The 21,484-nt window shown below is 36.3% G+C and overlaps 1 protein-coding gene across 1 annotated transcript in view; it reads right to left on the bottom strand.

Annotated features, from left to right (window-relative positions):
- Positions 1-5,586: 5,586 nt before the first annotated feature.
- The window catches only part of LOC138310110 (dnaJ homolog subfamily C member 13-like), a 61,204-nt gene continuing 45,306 nt past the window's right edge, over positions 5,587-21,484 (bottom strand). Inside the window, 6 exon segments of the mRNA XM_069251243.1 lie at positions 5,587-5,787; positions 16,444-16,623; positions 16,938-17,154; positions 17,483-17,564; positions 17,984-18,184; positions 18,765-18,839. Of these exon segments, the coding sequence (XP_069107344.1) occupies positions 5,587-5,787; positions 16,444-16,623; positions 16,938-17,154; positions 17,483-17,564; positions 17,984-18,184; positions 18,765-18,839 (956 nt within the window).

The raw sequence follows: 21,484 nt of genomic DNA, 5'->3' as shown, positions 1-21,484 counted from the left end.
TCATATCATACTTCATAACCTACAATTATTGTTTGACTCATATTGTCATTTTGTCCCAATTTGTACATTTTATCTTTGGGGACAAAGATTTTTCCAACCAGGAGGGATATTTCATAAGGAAAATTTGCATTTTATTTCATTTCTTTATTTTCCTTATGAACCTTTATTTACCTTAAATATGTTGTAATATATACAGTTTCCTTTACAAAACTTCTACATTCTTTGTAATTGTTGTCTTGAGAACTGATATCTTAATCTTATGGGAAATGTCACCACCTTGAGTATAAAAGTATTTTTGGGTTTGGTCAGTCTTATTAAGCTAGGCTTTTCATATTTTCTTTAGTACATAATCCTTAACAGAAAATTATACATCTGCTATTTACCGAAAAGCTCAAACCGCAGTGACTCTTCCGGTCAGTTCTGACACCGAGAACAATTTTTATTGTCCGAGAATTAAAACAAGGTGAGCACTTGCAATTAGTCCCGGTCAAAGCCATTAGCATGACGTAACAGTATTAGTGACGGGTTGAGTTGAAATATTTGGGCGTAAAACCCCAGCTTACGTTTGACCAATCAAAGTTTTGTCATTGATATTTGTATTTTGAGTTAATTTTTATTATCCAATCAAATTCTCGTCTTTTCGCGGACAGTCACGTTAAAGTGTCTCTAGTGCCCAAATTCATCACTTCTCTCTGGGACAGAATAAAGACCACAGTAAACTTAATCGGCTGTCTCCTCATATTTTACAGGTGAGCATTTTCTATTTTATTGTATCTAAAACATGTACATTATTTTATAAAGTTTGTAACGTTAGCCAATATGCATCAATACTTTTTAGTTATTTTGTATCACGTCTCAAGAAAATACAATAATATATTTGAAATGTTAAATGCATTATATTTGACATTGAATGAATTCAGATATGATTTTTATATATTTTTTAATGTAACTTACAATGACCGTATATAAGCGATCAGTCTACTGATTTTTCCGTATTATCTGTTTTTATGCACATGTTGTGAATGAGGAATATTTAGCGAAAATTATATCAAATGCTTTGCAAAATTTATTTGTATATCACGGCATTGATTATGCATCAAATTAAATATTGGTAGTGTGCTACCTACTCTAAAAGTATAGCTGTTTAGAGTTATCGCCCTTTGGTTAAATGCTGCATCAGCAACTGTAAACATGGCAAGAGGTTTCAAAATATCCTTTATTCACAACTACAGATATTCTGTCCTTGTTCGACATGTATTTCCTTGTTCAGGTACCTGTTTGTTTTATGCGTAATTGATTATAACCTTCTGAACCTATGATTTATTCAAATCAACGCTTATGTTATAATCAGAAATGATCATTATTTCAATCATGCGGTCGTACCCCATATATTTTTTTAATTACCTATGATGTAGAATAGCTAATGTTGAATGGTACCATGAAATCGGAGCATCAGTGGGGAAAGGGGAATAACTCGCAAGGTTGCAGCAGCAAAATTTTATCGATCGGTTTTGGTTGTCACGTGACTTTGTATCCGGACGCCATTAAAAGTTGTAGCGTGCTGACTGTGTTCTCCTGTATATACTTCAGGGTTCCCTCGTACTCCAACCACACATGTAACATTTCTGGGGGCTCGTCCGGGATGGAGTTCGATGAGCATTACTTGCTGACATTAGGGAAGATTTACCAGGCCTCATTGAATGATCTTCAGGAAGTGGCCAGCAGTAATGAAATAAATGTCGAAGAGGGAAATAAAGAACAAAGGGTCGCATTAATATGCGTCATACAGAAATGGTTTGAGAAACAGAAACTTTCTGCTGAGGACAAAGGCTTGGCTGCATTGATATTGACCAACGCCATACTTGATGCTGGGGAATCCATACAACACTTGGAGCCGAAAGTGAAAGCAGAACCTGGAATCACATCTGATGCAATTACTTCACAAGATAAGGCTTCAACGATGGTTAACCGCCGAGAGTTTAAAATAAGTGGTCAGATTGATGCCAAGAATGGAATACCATATGTTAGTGTAATCAGACAAATACAGCTTGGAGAAAAGAAAGGGTACCCAGAATACGAACTTGTTGATGGAGTTTTAAAAGCTGTGCCAACCAGTTCAGGACTTCGAAGCTATCTGGAGGGGCGACATGAACTTTCATTATCAGCATTAAGGGGGCTACTACGTGCTCATTACAGAGAAAAGTCTCCAACTGAAATCTACAATGAATTAAATAGAGCCGTTCAACAGACCTCAGAAGACAGTTCTGATTTCCTGATGCGAGCGTTAAATCTTAAACAGCGTATTCTGTTTGCGTCAAAAGAATCTGATTCAAAGTCGCCTCATTATGACGTGAGCCTGGTTCAGTCAGTGTTTGAGCGTTCAATCCTTACGGGTCTCAGGAGTGAAGCAGTACGAATGGAGTTTGAAGCTGTTTTGAAGCGAACAAAGCAGGACGAGGATCTCATCAAGGAAATGAATGAAATTTCTGTCAAGGAAATGGAAAGAAACTCCAAATTTGGCCGAAAGAGTAACACCACTGTTAACCAGGTGCACACGTGTACTGACACCCCTAAATCAAAACGAGAGCCAAAAGAGGGCACTTTCAGCACTGAACTGAAAGCAATTAAAGCAGAGGTAGCTGAGCTCCGAGAAGCTTTACAGGGAACCACATTAAAAACAAAGAACAGTTCTGGGACGGCCGAACATTCACCACGTCACGGTTGTCCCTCGTGTCGCAAGTCTGGTAACCTGAAATGTAACCATTGCTTTAGATGTGGCAGCCAGGAGCATTTTAAACGTGGATGTAGAGCACGGATAGATAAACAACAGGGAAACGAATAAGGGTTACTCCCGAGGGACAAGGAGTACCCAAGGAAACTATGTCCCAGCCTACCTATTGCGGGTATTGTAGTAAGGCTAAGCCAACATTGCTTTGTCTCGGATGTTGTGCAGCGAGATATTGTAGCCACACATGTCGGAAGAGGGCATGGTCTAAACACAAGCAGTTATGTCAGAAAGTCAAGCTTTTGGAGGCAGGTTCATCAGGGAAAGTGACTGTCAATGAATTAAAAGGAAATGTGTTGAGTTTGGCTCCAAAATTAAAGAACAAAATTGCTAGACTTGTAGGTTCAAAGTGTGTTGTCCAGACAACTTTAAACAATGTGAAGACTGATGTTCTGTGGGATACTGGGGCACAGGTATCTTTATTGGACTACAAATGGTTATGTCAAAACCTACCTGGCGTTAAGGTGAAGCCAATCACTGATTTAGTCCCAGATTTGTCCATCTTCTCTTCCAATGGTACTGCTGTACCATTTCGGGGATGGGTCGAGATCGAAGTTCAACTCAACGAATCAGCAACCACCGTCTTAGTGCCGTTTATTGTTACCGACACCACTACGGAACGTCCAATCTTGGGCTACAACGTAATTGAACACCTAGCTACAACTATGGACACCAATTTACCACAAGGAGCATTCCCAAGCCTTAAGGACAGTGATGTAATATCTCTGTGCGCACTGCTTTGTCAGGCTAGGAACGAGGATGTTGGTGTGGCGCGCACTGGCCGTAACAACCTGGTAATTCGAGCGCACGGTGCTAAAACAATAAGAGCTGTTGTCAGGGGAGATAATTGTGAACACCCTATCAACGCCCTGTTTGTTCCTACATTGGACGAAATACATGGCTTATCCCTTATGGAGACATTGGTGAAAATCAAAACTGGGAAAACAAGCACGGTAAAGGTAGTTGTGACAAACAATACATCAAACGACATACGCATTCCAAAACACACGGAAATAGGTCTTCTACAAACAGTAGCGTCAGTTGTTCAGTTGCCAGTCGACATATCCGATAAGGTAGGCGATACTATGAATGCGTCAGGTAGCAACCAAACTCAAGATGATGCCACATGGGAACCACCAGTAGATTTGACAGATTCCGGTCTTTCAGAGGAACAGGTTAAAGTTGTTCGACAATTACTGAGTGATGAGAGGGATGCTTTCTCGAAATCTGAGGATGATATTGGTGATGCATCGGGACTTAAAATTGACATTAACCTTATAGATAAGACCCCCGTTCAGCAGTGCTATGCCTCCATTCCAAAACCATTATATCAAGAAGTCAAAGATTACTTACATGACTTGTTGGCCAAGGGCTGGATCAGAAAGTCAAAGTCATCCTACTCGAGTCCTGTTGTTTGTGTCAGGAAAAAGGATCAGAGTTTGAGACTGTGTTGTGACTACCGTCGCTTGAATCAGAAAACCCTTGATGATCGTCACCCTCTTCCAAGGATACAGGATGCTCTTGATAGTCTCGGAGGTAGTCAGTGGTTTACACTACTAGACCAGGGAAAGGCCTACCATCAGGGCTATGTTAGCGAGGAGTGTCGACACTATACTGCTTTTATAACCCCCTGGGGTTTATACGAGTGGAATCGCATTCCATTTGGCTTGTCAGGAGCACCAGGAACGTTCCAGCGTTTTATGAACGAGTGCTTAGAGGGATTGAGGGACCAGTTCTGTTTACCCTACTTGGATGACATATTAGTTTACAGTAAAACCTTTGAGGATCATGTGGAACACATACGGGTTGTGCTGCAGAGGCTCAAACAGAACGGGATTACGCTTAAACCACGGAAATGTGAACTATTTAAGCACAAAGTACGGTATTTGGGTCACCTGGTCACGCCTGATGGTTACTGTATGGATCCTGCAGACACAGAGGCAGTGCGTAGTTTTAAAGAGAAAACTCCTGGTACTGTTGGTGAGGTACGTCAAATACTCGGTTTCATTGGCTACTATCGCCGTTATATACCAGATTTTGCACGCAAAGCAAAACCCCTGTATGACTTATTACAGAGCGATCGTCAGGTCAATACGAGTTCTCATGAGGGACAGGCTCGCGCGCAAGCAGAAGGAAGTTGGTAAAGGTGGACAACTCGCGTCAAGTGTTAAGGTGGCATGGACAAAGACACATCATGAACGGTTATGTGAACTCATTGATGTTTTAGTCAAACCTGAAGGTCAAGTTATGATCTATCCAGACTTCGATAAACCATTTGTGGTTCATGTTGATGCTTCACAAGAAGGTTTAGGTGCTATCTTATACCAAGAGAATGGGAAACGTCGTCTTTCTCCTGTCGCTTATGCCTTTTTTCCCGTACGTACATTGTCACCTGCTGAAAAGAATTATCACCTTCACTCAGGCAAGCTAGAGTTTTTAGCCCTGAAGTGGGCAGTGGCTGAGCGATTTCGGGACTATCTTTATTATGCTAAAGAATTTTCTGTATATTCTGACAACAACCCACTACAGTACATCTTCACTTCGCGGAAACTCGCGCTGAACCTTGGACAGCACAGGACAAGATGGGACATGATGTCGTAGACATGGGTACTAAACATCATTTCCAGGTAGAGTATGAAAATAATGCCATGTAGTAGCAAGTTGATGTGAATTTAAATTTGATGACCAATTTTTTGCGGGATCAGGATATTGCAATACAAACAAATGTATATACCAGTGATATGTATGACAATTGTTATATATATGAATTGTATTGACAATATCATGTATAGATTTCAATATTATGTTTTCAATGGTAATTGCCTGGGTCTAACCAAAGTAACTACCAAGTAACTCTTTACCTGTGAGACCAGTTCTTCCTCCCCTTTATCAAATAACTTGGCTAGCGTCTCCGCGGCGAGTGCGATCTGGTCACGCCGCGCCTTCATGGCTACCTTTATAGGACCAATACATTCTGTCTGGGCCATACTTCGTATACAGATCTATCAAGTAATAAAAAGGAAGATCTTCAAGCATAATTAATGTATACAGATCTATAAATAGAAAGGTTGTCAAGCATAATTAATGTATACAGATCTATAAATAGAATGGTCGTCTAGTATCGTTAATGTATGCAGATCTATAAATAGAAAGGTCGTCTAGTATCGTTAATGTATACAGATCTATAAATAGAATGGTCGTCTAGTATCGTTAATGTATACAGATCTATAAATAGAATGGTCGTCTAGTATCGTTAATGTATACAGATCTATAAATAGAATGGTCGTCTAGTATCGCTAATGTATACAGATCTATAAATAGAATGGTGTCTATTATCGTAAATGTATAAAACCAAGATTTTTTGAGAAGAGGAAAAAATTATGGTGTTCCTCTTTTCGTTGTGTATTTTAAGGACTATACATGTGTAAGAAGTGACTGATGCTTGTGTAAAATGCTAAATAGACAAAACTTTTTCAGTAATAACTTTTTATTTCCTAATATATGACTTATGGTTTTCGGACTGATACCTTGAAAGCCAGTGAAAATGTCTTCCAAAATGAAAGATTTTTGGGATCGATCCCAAAAATCTGTCTCTGTCCCATGAGTGTTTCTGCCAAAATGATTTTCGGGATCGATCCCAAAAATCTGTCTTAGTCCCAGGAGTGTTTCTGCCAAAATGATTTTTGGGATCGATCCCAAAAATCTGTCTTAGTGGCAGGAGTGTTTCTACTGAAATGATTTTCGGGATTGATCCCAAAAATCTGTCTTAGTCGCAGGAGTGTTTCTGCCAAAATGATTTTTGGGATCGATCCCAAAAATCTGTCTTAGTCCCATGTCAGTGTTTCTGTCAAAATGATTTTCGGGATTGAGCCCAAAAAAAACTGTCTTAGTCCCATGATTGGTTCTACCAAAATGATTTTCGGGATCGATCTCACAAATGTTTCAAGGTCTTAAAATTGATTTAAATAAATCAAATGAATAAATTGGAAGATTTTGTGTCTCATGCCGTCCTTAAAGGTTGTATCTTGTTGTTTATATGTAAGATGCAATACATTTTATAATAGAACTGAATTAAAAACCTTACCCAGGATTCCATAAAACACCAGATAATTTGATATTATATTATATATCGGTAGATTATTTAATGTACATATGTGTTACTTTTGCACAAATTATGGAATCCTGATGTGATATTCTGTTTAGAAAAAGTAAGCCAAATTAATTTGGAAAAGAAATAAACAACAAACAAATAAACACTACATTCCAATAGAAGTAATTTTATTAACTGAACATGCTCTTGATACAAATGGCTTTTGAAAAAGCACTATTATGATGTAATTTGACAAGACTAGTTTATTTCCTTATTTTTGTCATCTTGAATAGAAATACTGATATTAAGATGTAAAAAATTAAATAAATTCAGCTTTCCAAATATTTTGTATACTGAACAAATATATACAAAACCAACTATCTATCTACCTGTGTATATATTTCGTTATTGCAAAATTATAATAGAGTAAAAACAAATGCTCAGAAATTAATTTGTTATTGATAAATAATGGTTTTTATATCACAGAGAATTGGACTAGATTTTTTGTAACCTGTAACAATCATTACTGAAGGTTTTTATGTTATAGCTGTTATTTGACAATTATGAAGAGATTAGCAAATTTTGATTAACACAATTAACATACCATTTCATTTAGTATGTAATAAATGCCCATTAAGGTTGAAGACCCTGTTTAAACTAGTGATTTTGTATACCAATGTATATATATACTTCTTGGGTGTACTTGAACCTAACTTTGTTGCTAACTAGATGTGTATTCCTCTGTAAAGTCGAATCCGGTCAAAACAATAGTAAACATAACGGCATGGTTATTTGGTGATAGAAATTTGTAATGAACCCTACCCTATGGACTTACTAAACTGAATTGTACAATTTAATTTTCTGCATACTGTTGCCAAAATTTACAACAATTTACGAGTCAACAGTAATATCTAAGATTAGGACAGATGCGTACCAAGTTAGGTTCAAGTACACCTATGAAATGATATATAGGCAAACAAGTAATCACTAGTTTAAACAGGGTCTAAAAACTTAATGTAATATAATGTCTTGAAGCATGAGATAATTAACAGTTTTTAATAGTTTAAACATTAATATACCAAAAAAGTTTCCCTCCAATTTCTTTGAATTATATTTATAACATCCATATGCTAAATTCCATTCACTTTTGAATCCGTTTTCTTTAGGATTGCTACCTAAATAAACAATATTTGTGGCTTAAAATTATAATCTATTTGTTTCCCTCTTATGTAAGAATTATTTGATAAAATAAGGTATCTGTAAATCAAAGTTTCATTTTTTTGTGCGCATGAATTTTGCTTTACAGGCAGATGAAAATAGAGGTTTATAGCCATGGCCTAAGTGTTATGTGTATTACCTTATCTCAGGTTTGACTGCAAAATCCAAAGCTCACACATACATATCTTTTTATCCAAGAACCAGAATAAATATCACATGATATGCATTATATATAATCCCGACACAAATCACAACACAAACATTCTAGTTCACATGCTCCATTTGTTCACTACCATCAGGGCTAATGTTCTACCGTGAACATGTATTTAACACAAAACAAATATCCTTGTGTTATGTAGAATGGTCATTTCCTTAAAATGTGATGAGTTTTAAAGAGCCATCCACATACTTTACCATAATAGTGAAGTCTGATATCATTATTTGTGACTCATTAATGTCCAATCCACTGTATTCTTTGTGAAATCACTAGCTTACTTGATGATTCTTGTTGTGTAATTTGCTTTCCCACCTATTGTAAAGCCAACACCCTAGCTGACTGTTTCATTAATCATAGTCACACACATTCTGTGCTGGATCATTATCCCTTCCGATTTCTACATATCCCTTGACTTCTAATTTTTTCCCTCCAGTTAAAATGTTGAAACATCAGAATCTGACATACTAATAAACTCTTCCATAGTGATAGCCTTGCATGCCCTGGATTTCTTATCTACAATTAACCTCCAAGGGAAGTGGACGTGGTGGTCAGTCACTGGGAATTACATGGAGCTGGAAAGTAAACAAATCTAGAGGGGCTGTCAGTATCATGTTTCAGGAGAATGTTTAAAGCACCTTCAGCTATACCCAATATATATCACAGCTGTTTAAATATTGGATCGTATGCTTTATTTTGCAAGCTATAGATCCGAACATTTCTTCAATTTCAGTTTTCTTATCTCAAAATAATGCTCCCCATGAAATATATAACAATTCTTCATTTGAGTCATTTTCATTTATATCAAAGTTATATTATACCGATATATGCTCCGTAAATTATATGCGGATGTTGAATCAAGAACGTTTTACACATTATTCACATCTGAACGATATCAATATTTTGAGAATAGGAATGTTAGTATTTTAAGAATAAGAAGGTTTGAAAGCCAACATATAGGTTTAGATACAAGTACACAATGAATTTCGGCAATACTGGCCAACTCCAATAAATTAATATATGCCCAATTTACTAAGTAACAAAAAAAACCCACATCTACATATACACTGTAGTTCCAAACATTGCTGTAAAGTTCAGTTGAATTTGCCAAAGCAGTTTAAGAAGGAGTTGTTCAGACAAACCCTTTCTTCAATTACCGAGTGTGTATAATGACCTGATAACCATGGCAACGACCCCAACCCCTCCTTCTGACACATGTCATTATTTTTTTTAAGTTTCTTTGTTAAGCATCCCTTATTTTAACGATTACTACTATTCACTACCAGATATATAAAGGTACTATCACTACAGGTATCACCAATTGTGGAGGTCCTGGTGTTCTGTACTCAAACTGATAAGGCAATCACTGACTTTATATAAATGGTCTTTGTTAAAGATAAGTTATTACTGTGGCCACTAGAGATACACTCTGATTGACCTCTTGAGACACCAGCACAATCTCATGCAGTTTCCTTACACCCCCTCCCCAACGATCCCCCTCCTCCACCCCCACCAACCCATCCCCTCTGCTCTTGATTATAGATAATCTCAATGACGGCATATATGAAGGCGCTGCATGTCTTGTGCCCTATCCATCTACCCATATCTATAGGTTCTGTCCATGTCCCTTGTTGGCCTGTGGACCAGATAACTTAAATCATATACTGGGGTTATGTTAAATCTATTTATAAATCCATCATATGCTCGGGTAACTTGGAATATAAAAGATAACTGAACAGAAATGACTAAAATGTTTTGAGGAAATTTGCAGCTGGATATGACAAGACTGGGATACAGCTTTTATGTCTGTAGCTCATGTGGTTGAGTCGTCACTGCACTGACTTCGGAAGATTAGAGTTCGACTCTACACCATTTTTCTGTTTTACTTTCATTTTGACAAGCAAAAGATATCTTTTTATTTTGTCATTTTTGATAGAAATTTCAAATATTTTGATTAAAAGTTATATCACTTAAATAAACTAGAAAGTAAACAAGAGATCCCAGAGGGATCTTGGCGCCCACCAATGAATGATCTATGTCTGACAATGGAAAGAGGGATCTTTTCCCTGCTTTTCAAACTTTTTCAAACACGACTACACATAAAATTTGAGACAGATCGCTGCAGCACTTTCTAAGAAATAGTGGCAACAAACTTCAACAATGAAATCCAAGATGGCGGCCGTGTAGCCATCTTGTTGACCTATCAGTTACAAAATGCAATATGCACAACTAAGGCCCTAAGGGAACCTACATATAAAATTTGAGAGACATCCTTTCAGTACTTTTTTTAAAAATAGCAATAACAAACTTTAACTATCAAAATCCAAGATGGCTGCCAGACGGCCATCTTGTTGACTGATTGGTCCCAAAACGCAATATGCATATCTAGGGCCCTAGGGGAACCTATGTATGGAATTTGCTTGAATTCCCTTCAATACTTTCTGAAAAATAGCGGTAACAAACTTCCACTACCAAAATTCAAGATGGTCGTCTGTCTTGTTGACAATTCAGTATCAAAACACAATATGCACAACTAGGTCCCTAGGGGAACCTACATATGAAATTTGAGAAAGATCCCTTTTGTACTTTCTCAGAAATTGTGGTAACAAACTTTAACTATCAAAATCCAAGATGGTCGCCTGGCAGCCATCTTGTTGACCGATCGGTCCCAAAATGCAATATGCACAACTAGGGTCCTAGGAGAACCTGCATATGAAATTTAAGAAAGATCCCTTCAGTACTTTTTGAGAAATAGCGGTAACAAACTTTAACTATCAAAATCCAAGATGGCCGCCTGTCGACCATCTTGTTCACCGATCGGTCCCAAAATGCAATATGCACAACTAGGGCCCTAGGGGAACCTACATATGAAATTTGAGAAAGATCCCTTCAGTACTTTCTGAGAAATAGCGGTAACAAACTTTAATTATCAAAATCCAAGATGGCCGCGTGTCCGCCATCTTGTTGACCGATCGGTGTCAAAATGCAATATGCACAACTAGGGTCCTAGGGGAACCTGCATATGAAATTTGAGAAAGATCCCTTTAGTACTTTCTGAGAAATAGCGGTAACAAACTTTAACTATCAAAATCCAAGATGGCCGCCTGTCGGCCATCTTGTTAACCGATCAGTCCCAAATTGCAATATGCACAACTAGGGTCCTAGGGGAACCTACATATGAAATTTGAGAAAGATCCCTTCAGTACTTTCTGAGAAATAGCGGTAACAAACTTTAACTATCAAAATCCAAGATGGCCGCCTGTCGGCCATCTTGATGACCGATCGGTCCCAAAATGCAATATGCACAACTAGGGTCCTAGGAGAACCTGCATATGAAATTTAAGAAAGATCCCTTCAGTACTTTTTGAGAAATAGCGGTAACAAACTTTAACTATCAAAATCCAAGATGGCCGCCTGTCGACCATCTTGTTCGCCGATCGGTCCCAAAATGCAATATGCACAACTAGGGTCCTAGGGGAACCTACATATAAAATTTGAGAAAGACCCCTTCAGTACTTTCTGAGAAATAGAGGTAACAAACTTTAACTATCAAAATCCAAGATGGCCGCCTGTCGGCCATCTTGTTGACCGATCGGTCCCAAAATGCAATATGCACAACTAGGGCCATAGGGGAACCTACATATGAAATTTGTAAAAGATCCCTTTAGTACTTTCTGAGAAATAGCGGTAACAAGAATTGTTAACGGACGGACGGACGGACGGACGGAAGGACGGACGGAGGGACGGACGGAAGGACGGACGGACGACGGACCACGGACGAAAGGCGATTTGAATAGCCCACCATCTGATGATGGTGGGCTAAAAATCTGATAGAAAATTTTCCTCAGAAAAAAAATCACTTGTCCTTATGTAAAATATGCATCTTTTTCTATAATTTGCAGGCAATGTGCCATGTTAACTCTAGAATGAAAAGAGTAAATATGAATACGTATCTTTACACCCACCATTGCTAGACCTTTATTAATCAAATGAAAATGGCATATTTTGTTTTGGTTTTGCTTTTCCATTAAAATCTGAAAAGCGTTTTAAAGTTAACACATATAAAAAATAATATACTTAAAAAATTATCAAAACTTCAAGATAGATATATGTACACATGCATGTAATAATGAGAAATATCCCTTAAACATTACAATCAAAATCCAGGATGGCTGCATAAAGGCATTGATAATCTACATATAAAATTTGAGATAGATCGGTTAGTACTTTCTGAGAAAAGGAAGTAACAAATTTCAAAAATCAAAATCCAAATTTAGCTGCATGTCATGTTGACAGATCATTTCCAAAATACATAACCAAATCACAAGGCCAGTCTATCTATGAAATTTGATTTAGATCTACTTTCTAGATATAGTTGCCTTTAACTGTTGGAAAAGTCTAGATAATGTTTGTCTATATTTTAAAGATATTTCTGTTAGTATGAAAGAAGCTTGTATACAATCATTGTAAAAACACTTTTATACTGACGTCAAAGAATTTACATTCATGGTATAGTGTTTATCTGAAGACTAAAAATCATTAATAACGAATGCCAAAGGTCATTGGAATTAATTTTGTAATGCAAGTAGATAGAAGAAATAAATTAGATTATTATGTTTCTAGGCAATGACATTTTTTTTTTAATTTTATGGTTTAATTACCAATGTTGAAACAGTTGACTGGAATAGACTGGCGTGACCAGTCTCTAGAATATTGAAAACGTCACTTAAATTTGTCTCATTTAGATAATCTAGTGAGGAACTCTGTTGAGAAAGTCTTCTCAATAACTTGGAGTCTGGTGGCTAGAAAATCAACATTTTGCTGAAACATGACACTGAGAGCCCCTAGCTCTGTTTATACTTTCAAGCCCCATGAGATGACTGACCATCCCTTTCCCTCGGAGGTTAATTATAGATATGAAAACTAGGGCATGCAAGGCTGACACTACTGAACAGGTTAGATTCTGATGTTTCAACACAAACTGGAGGGAAAAAATTAGAAGCCTATGGGGATTTGTAAATTGGAAGGATTAATGGACACTGAATGTGGGTGACTATGACATAATGAAGTCATCTCTAGTTGACTCGACATAAATGAGCCAGGGTGCAATGTTTAAACAAAAGTAGATGTGGCGGGAAAGCACATTACACAACAAGCAAAGAATACAGTGGATTGTGTTAGACATTTATCAATCACAAATAATGATAAATAACTCTCTCGGACCTCAAAATGGTAAAGTATGTGGATGGCTCTTTAAAACTCATCACATTTAAGGACATTACCATTCTTCTTAACACACGGATATTTGTTTTGTGTTAAATACATGTTCACAGTTGAACATTAGCCCTGATGGTAGTGAACAAATGGAGCATGTGAACTAGAATGTTTGTGTCGTGTTATGATTTGTGCCAGTCACCATCCTTATTGGATTATATATAATGCATATTATGTGATATTTATTCTGGTTCTTGGATTAAAAAGATATGTATGTGTGAGTTTTGGATTTTGCAGTCAAACCTGAGATAAGGTAACACACATAACACTTAGGCCATGGCTGTAAACTTGTTTTCATCTGCATGTAAAGCAAAATTAATGCAAACAAAAAAAATAAACTTTGATTTACAGATACCTTACTTTATCAAATAATTCTTACATAAGAGAGAAACAAATAGATAATAATTTTAAGTCACAAATATTGTTTATTTAAGTAAAAATTCCAAAGAAAGGGGTTTTAAAAGTGAATGAAATTTATCATACAGGTGTTATTAATATAATTCATAGAAATTGGAGGGAATATTTTTTTCGATATAATGTTGAATATGTTTAAAACTTTCTCATGTCCCGAGACATTATATTACATTAATTAGCATTTGTTACATACTTAAGTAAATGATATGTTAATTGTGTTAATCAAATTTACTAATTTCTTCATAATTGTCAAATTATAGCTATAACATAAACACTTTCAATAATGATTACAGGTTACAAAATATCTACAGGTAATCCGATTTCTCTGTGATATAAAAACCATTAAACTTCTACAAATATTTTAAAAATAAATAAGTTTTTGTATGATTAAATTGAATTTAAATTGATATAAATCAGTTTAAATTAATTGGGTGATCGGGTGGTGTAGTGGTTAAGCCGCTCGCCTTTCACCTAGCCGGTCGGGGTTCGATCCCCAACACGGACGTGAAAAGGTCAGGGGTCACCTGCCCGATCACGTGGGTTTTTCTCCGGGCACTCCGGTTTTCTCCCACACTAAGACCCCTCCCGCGCTTACATCCGGGCCATCGAAAGTGATCTACATAATATAAGTTGTATAACTTGTTTCTCAATCGATGTAAAAGAAATAAAGTTTATATTTATATTTTAAATTAATTAATCAATAGCAAATTAATTCCTTATCATGAAATAGGAATTCATTGTATAGGTTTTATTTACTTTTGTATATACATTATACACACTGAGTTAAGAATGGATTTCTCATTTTAAGCATTTGTTTTTACTCTATTCTAATTTCGTAATGAAGAAATATATACACAGGTAGATAGATAGTTGGTTTTGTATATATTTGTTCAGTATACAGAATATTTGGAAAGTTAAACCTTAGGTAATTTATTTTTAACATCTTAATATCAGTATTTCTATTCAATGCTGACAAAAATAAGGAAATAACAGTAATGATTCAAACACTGTGTTTTGTCACTATTCTTGTCAATTTACATGATATGCCTTTTCAAAAGCAATTTGTATCAAAATATTCAAGGGCATGTTCAGTTAATAAGATTACTTCTATTGGAATGATATTTATTTGTTTGTTGTTCATTTCTTTTTCAAATTAATATGGTTTACTTTATTCTATACAGAATATTTACCACACATCAGGATTTCATAACTATGTCAAAGTAAAAAAGATCATAACCTACCGAAATATAATAGATTATCAAATGATTTTGATCTATTATGGAATCCTGAATAAGGTTTATAATTCAGTTCTAGACAACTTAAATATATTCCATCTTACATATAAACAGCGAGATACAAATTTTTGGGATAGATCCCGAAAATCATTTTCACAAAAACACTGACATGGACTAAGACAGATTTTTGGGATCGATCCCAAAAATCATTTTGGCAGAAACACTCCTAGGACTAAGACAGATTTTTGGGATCGATCCCGAAAATCATTTTGGCAGAAATACTCATGGGACAGAGAAAAGATTTTTGGGATTGATCCCAAAAATCATTTTGGCAGAAACACTCCTAGGACTAAGACAGATTTTTGGGATCGATCCCGAAAATCATTTTGGCAGAAACACTCATGGGACAGAGACAGATTTTGGGATTGATCCCAAAAATCATTTTGTCAGAAACACTCATGGAACAGAGACAGATTTTGGGATCGATCCCAAGAATTTTTCATTTTGAAAGACATTTTTACTAGCTTTCAAAGCATCAGTCCAAAAACCATATCTCATATATTAGGAAATACAAAGTTATTTATGAAAAAGTTTTGTCTATTTAGCATTTTACACATGCATCAGTCACTTCTTACACATGTATAATCCTTAAAATACACAACGAAAAGAGGAACGCCATAATTTTTTCCTCTTCTAAAAAAATCTTGGTTTATTATAAATGTACAGATCTATAAATTGAAAGGTCATCTAGTATTGTTATGTATACAGATCTATAAATAGAAAGGTCATCTAGTATCGTTATTGTATACAGATCTATAAATAGAATGGTCGTCTAGTATCATTAATATATACATATCTATAAATAGAATGGTCGTCTAGTATTGTTATGTATACAGATCTTTAAATAGAAAGGTCATCTAGTATCGTTATTGTATACAGATCTATAAATAGAATGGTCGTCTAGTATCGTTATTGTATACAGATCTATCAAGTAAAAAAGAAGGGTTTCAAGTATTATTAATCTACAAAGATTTACAACAGTATAAGGAAAAAGGAATTCAAACAGTGATAATTCTTACTACATGCAATATAAAATTTAACTTTTATCATAGGATTATGAATATTTTGTTAAAAACATTGTTATCATAACATTAAAACACAAAATATTGAGGTAGAAAATAGATCCCATTCCCTCTATAAGATGTTAACAAACCTCGTTGTTGGCAAGTTGGTGCGCCACCTGTACAGCAGCCTTGGGCATGGCATTGTTCCGGTGGGACATGGCCTGGAACACCTTCGGGATATATCCCAGCTGAGGCACCTGGTCTAGGAGTGTTGACTGGGAGGAGAATAGGCAGACCACAGCAGTAGTTACTGTCTCTAGTACCTCACCCTGAGGAAACAAATCAAATGATAGAGAGGTCAAAACTCACCCTGGGGAAACAAATCAAATGATAGGGAGGTCAAAACTCACCCTGGGGAAACAAATTAAATGATAGGGAGGCCAAAACTCACCCTGGAGAAACAAGGTCATAACAAAGACACACTTCGAATTTCTTACCGATAACTACTCGTGAACAAAATTAATGTCATAGTGCAAAACTTACTTTCTTACATTTGATGTAAAAATCGTCTCTATGACCTGACATATAATGACATGCTTTTATCACTAAACTCATAGAAATCAGCAGATTGTAAGTGCCTTACATCAGGAGCCTGCATGCCGACAAGATGTGCCCATTTCTCCATGAGTTCGGTGAGAAACTCTTTAGGTTTACGGAGCACCCAGCCAGGATTAGAGATAAATATCCGAAGGAACACGCCCCCTACAGTTAGCTCCCCTTCCACGTCTGTGTACACGACAGCGAAGTCCTCTCTCAGACTCCATCTCGTGTCTGGGTTGTCTCGCTGTGCCTTGAAGTGACTGGTCAATAGATCATCGGGAAACATTTGAGGTGGTAATCATAATAATATTAGACAAAATTCATAGAGCAGAATAGTATTCATGAATATAAGTTCCCTTGGATGGCTTCTACCATTTAATATAAAGACAATAATTGTAAATTCACTGGAGAGAAAATGAATTTGATTGACAATTTGGAAAATGAATTGGTGTTGCCTACATGATTTATCTAGTAAATGAAGACATATTTAAACATTGAAGATATTCTAGTAAATCTTGTAGCATTAGAGTAACTTTGTAAACACATTAAAGCCAAAGAGCTGATGTATACAGAGGTATGATCAATCACCTGTCCTTAAGTTTCCGGACCACATCTGATACTTTCTCTCTTGAATCGTCGTTCCAAATCAACTCAGGATTTTCATGTGTACCTGGAATATGGAGTAGATTATTTAATGTATAATTATATAAAATGTCTGGAAAAAATGATATCTGTTTAACATGAAGATGTTCATCTTCAGAAATAGTAACAACTCTTGATTTAATCATAACTAGAACTGTTGCAGGAGTGGACGACTAATACCCTCCACTGCACAAATTTAGTAATAACTCTACCATTAAGCCACATTGCAGAACCCTGAATACTATTATTAGTTTACTCAACTCCCATTTATGTCAGGGTTCTGTGTACCAAATTTTATCAAAATCTGTAAAGTAGTATTTAGGAGGAGTTCGCCGCACAAAATTGTGTCAACAGACACAGAAGGACAACCCAATGCCGTTATACCATTCCACCCCCCCTCCCTTAACTTTGTTGCAGTGCGGGCGGGTATTATTACTTCAGACTTACCCTCAAACATGTGAACACTAGCCTCAGGAGAGTCCCTCATGGCATCCATGAAGATCGGAGGAAGGAACTTGGAGAGAGTTATCCGGAGTTTTGGTCCCACAAGTTTGTCTGATAACATTTTGGCAATCAGCTCTGCAGTCTTTTCTCGCACGGTAGGGTTGGTGGCATTACAGAAGAGATCAAGTAAGTAAACCGGCACACCTACAAAATGAATGGTAAGAAGCTACACATTTTACTGTACATCTGTTGATAAGTGTCTACTACTAACAGTAACTGAAAACTAACTTACTTCATACATACTTATTTTAGAGCAGTCAAATTTTAGTGTAAGTGCGAAAAACTGTAAATTATGATTGATAAGCGGGTATATAAATTAGCGCAATTCGGTGGTTCAACACAGAATATATCCTTTTACTAAATTTAGCACTGTACATGAATAAGCGTTTCAAAGACCATGCAAAAAGTGCTAAAATGAAACTACCACTAAAATAAGTATTTTTACAGTATTAAGACAGTAATGTTTTTGATTATGTATGTTTCGAAATGTATGCAATTAGACTTTGTGAAAAGTAAATAATGTCAAATAGTATTATTCACTGGCACAAGTGCACATTTCTGTTCTAGTAATCAAGAAATTTAATTGCTGTTTAAACGTTGTTGGGAATAATAATGCAAAAACGAAATTATGATAAAAAGCTAGGTCAGCATATTTCCATCTTGAAATAAATGACCCCTTATATTGGGGGAAAAAAATGAAATTAAATGATTGATGGTGACATACCTTTACTCAAAGCTTCCTTCACTATCTTTGTACTAGACATGAGTGAGAACAGACTTTCCAGGGTCAGCAGGCGGCCTTCAACGATACAAAGAGATATTACAAGTCTAATCAGAAATTAATTGACACATTTTTTTTCTCTTTCATTTAATCAAGCACTTAATATATATAAGACTTTGATAAAACCGATAATTATAGTCAATCAAAACAATTAAAATGGAGGTAAGTCTGCAAGCTTTTTTTTGACAGTTGAAATTGAACTTCTATCAAAACTTTTTAACAAAAAACAAAAAAAAAAAAAAAAAAAAATGAAAATTAACATGCAGACTGTTTCCACAATATCATTAAAAGTAATACAATTTTTGATAGTACAGATCATATCATTTGTGACTTACAGGTAGGAAGACTTTGGATGGCCAGTAGAAGGTAGTACAGATAATACAATATGTGACTTACAGGTAGGAAAACATTGGATGGCCAGTAGAAGATAGGACAGATAATACAATATGTGACTTACAGGTAGGAAGACTTTGGATGGCCAGTAGAAGATAGGACAGATAATACAATATGTGACTTACAGGTAGGAAGACTTTGGATGGCCAGTAGAAGGTAGTACAGATAATACAATATGTGACTTACAGGTAGGAAGACTTTGGATGGCCAGTAGAAGATAGGACAGATAATACAATATGTGACTTACAGGTAGGAAGACTTTGGATGGCCAGTAGAAGGTAGGACAGATAATACAATATGTGACTTACAGGTAGGAAGACTTTGGATGGCCAGTAGAAGGTAGTACAGATAATACAATATGTGACTTACAGGTAGGAAGACTTTGGATGGCCAGTAGAAGATAGGACAGATAATACAATATGTGACTTACAGGTAAGAAGACTTTGGATGGCCAGTAGAAGATAGGACAGATAATACAATATGTGACTTACAGGTAGGAAGACTTTGGATGGCCAGTAGAAGGTAGTACAGATAATACAATATGTGACTTACAGGTAGGAAGACTTTGGATGGCCAGTAGAAGGTAGTACAGATAATACAATATGTGACTTACAGGTAGGAAGACTTTGGATGGCCAGTAGAAGATAGGACAGATAATACAATATGTGACTTACAGGTAGGAAGACTTTGGATGGCCAGTAGAAGGTAGGACAGATAATACAATATGTGACTTACAGGTAGGAAGACTTTGGATGGCCAGTAGAAGGTAGTACAGATAATACAATATGTGACTTACAGGTAGGAAGACTTTGGATGGCCAGTAGAAGATAGGACAGATAATACAATATGTGACTTACAGGTAAGAAGACTTTGGATGGCCAGTAGAAGGTAGTACAGATAATACAATATGAGACTTACAGGTAGGAAGACTTTGGATGGCCAGTAGAAGATAGGACAGATAATACAATATGTGACTTACAGGTAGGAAGACTTTGGATGGCCAGTAGAAGATAGGACAGATAATACAATATGTGACTTACAGGTAGGAAGATTTTGGATGGCCAGTAGAAGGTAGTACAGATAATACAATATGTGACTTACAGGTAGGAAGACTTTGGATGGCCAGTAGAAGATAGGACAGATAATACAATATGTGACTTACAGGTAGGAAGACTTTGGATGGCCAGTAGAAGATAGGACAGATAATACAATATGTGACTTACAGTTAGGAAGACTTTGGATGGCCAGTAGAAGATAGTACAGATAATACAATATGTGACTTACAGGTAGGAAGACTTTGGATGGCCAGTAGAAGATAGGACAGATAATACAATATGTGACTTACAGTTAGGAAGACTTTGGATGGCCAGTAGAAGATAGGACTGATAATACAATATGTGACTTACAGGTAGGAAGACTTTGGATGGCCAGTAGAAGGTAGTACAGATAATACAATATGTGACTTACAGGTAGGAAGACTTTGGATGGCCAGTAGAAGATAGGACAGATAATACAATATGTGACTTACAGGTAGGAAGACTTTGGATGGCCAGTAGAAGATAGGACAGATAATACAATATGTGACTTACAGGTAGGAAGACTTTGGATGGCCAGTAGAAGATAGGACAGATAATACAATATGTGACTTACAGGTAGGAAGACTTTGGATGGCCAGTAGAAGATAGGACAGATAATACAATATGTGACTTACAGGTAAGAAGACTTTGGATGGCCAGTAGAAGATAGGACAGATAATACAATATGTGACTTACAGAGGAAGATTTTGGATGGCCAGTAGAAGGTAGGACCGATAATACAATATGTGACTTACAGAGGAAGATTTACGATGGCCAGTAGAAGGTAGTACAGATAATACAATATGTGACTTACAGGTAGGAAGATTTTGGATGGCCAGTAGAAGGTAGTACAGATAATACAATATGTGACTTACAGGTAGGAAGACTTTGGATGGCCAGTAGAAGGTAGTACAGATAATACAATATGTGATTTACAGGTAGGAAGACTTTGGATGGCCAGTAGAAGGTTGTATAGATAATACAATATGTGACTTACAGGTAAGAAGACTTTGGATGGCCAGTAGAAGATAGTACAGATAATACAATATGTGACTTACAGGTAGGAAGACTTTGGATGGCCAGTAGAAGGTTGTACAGATAATACAATATGTGACTTACAGGTAAGAAGACTTTGGATGGCCAGTAGAAGATAGGACAGATAATACAATATGTGACTTACAGGTAAGAAGACTT

The sequence above is a fragment of the Argopecten irradians genome, chromosome 16 (assembly GCF_041381155.1).
Source record: "Argopecten irradians isolate NY chromosome 16, Ai_NY, whole genome shotgun sequence".
In the NCBI taxonomy this organism is placed as follows: Eukaryota; Metazoa; Mollusca; class Bivalvia; order Pectinida; family Pectinidae; genus Argopecten; species Argopecten irradians.
Note: the sequence above shows the minus strand (reverse complement) of the source record. Positions and strands in the feature narration are given on the sequence as shown.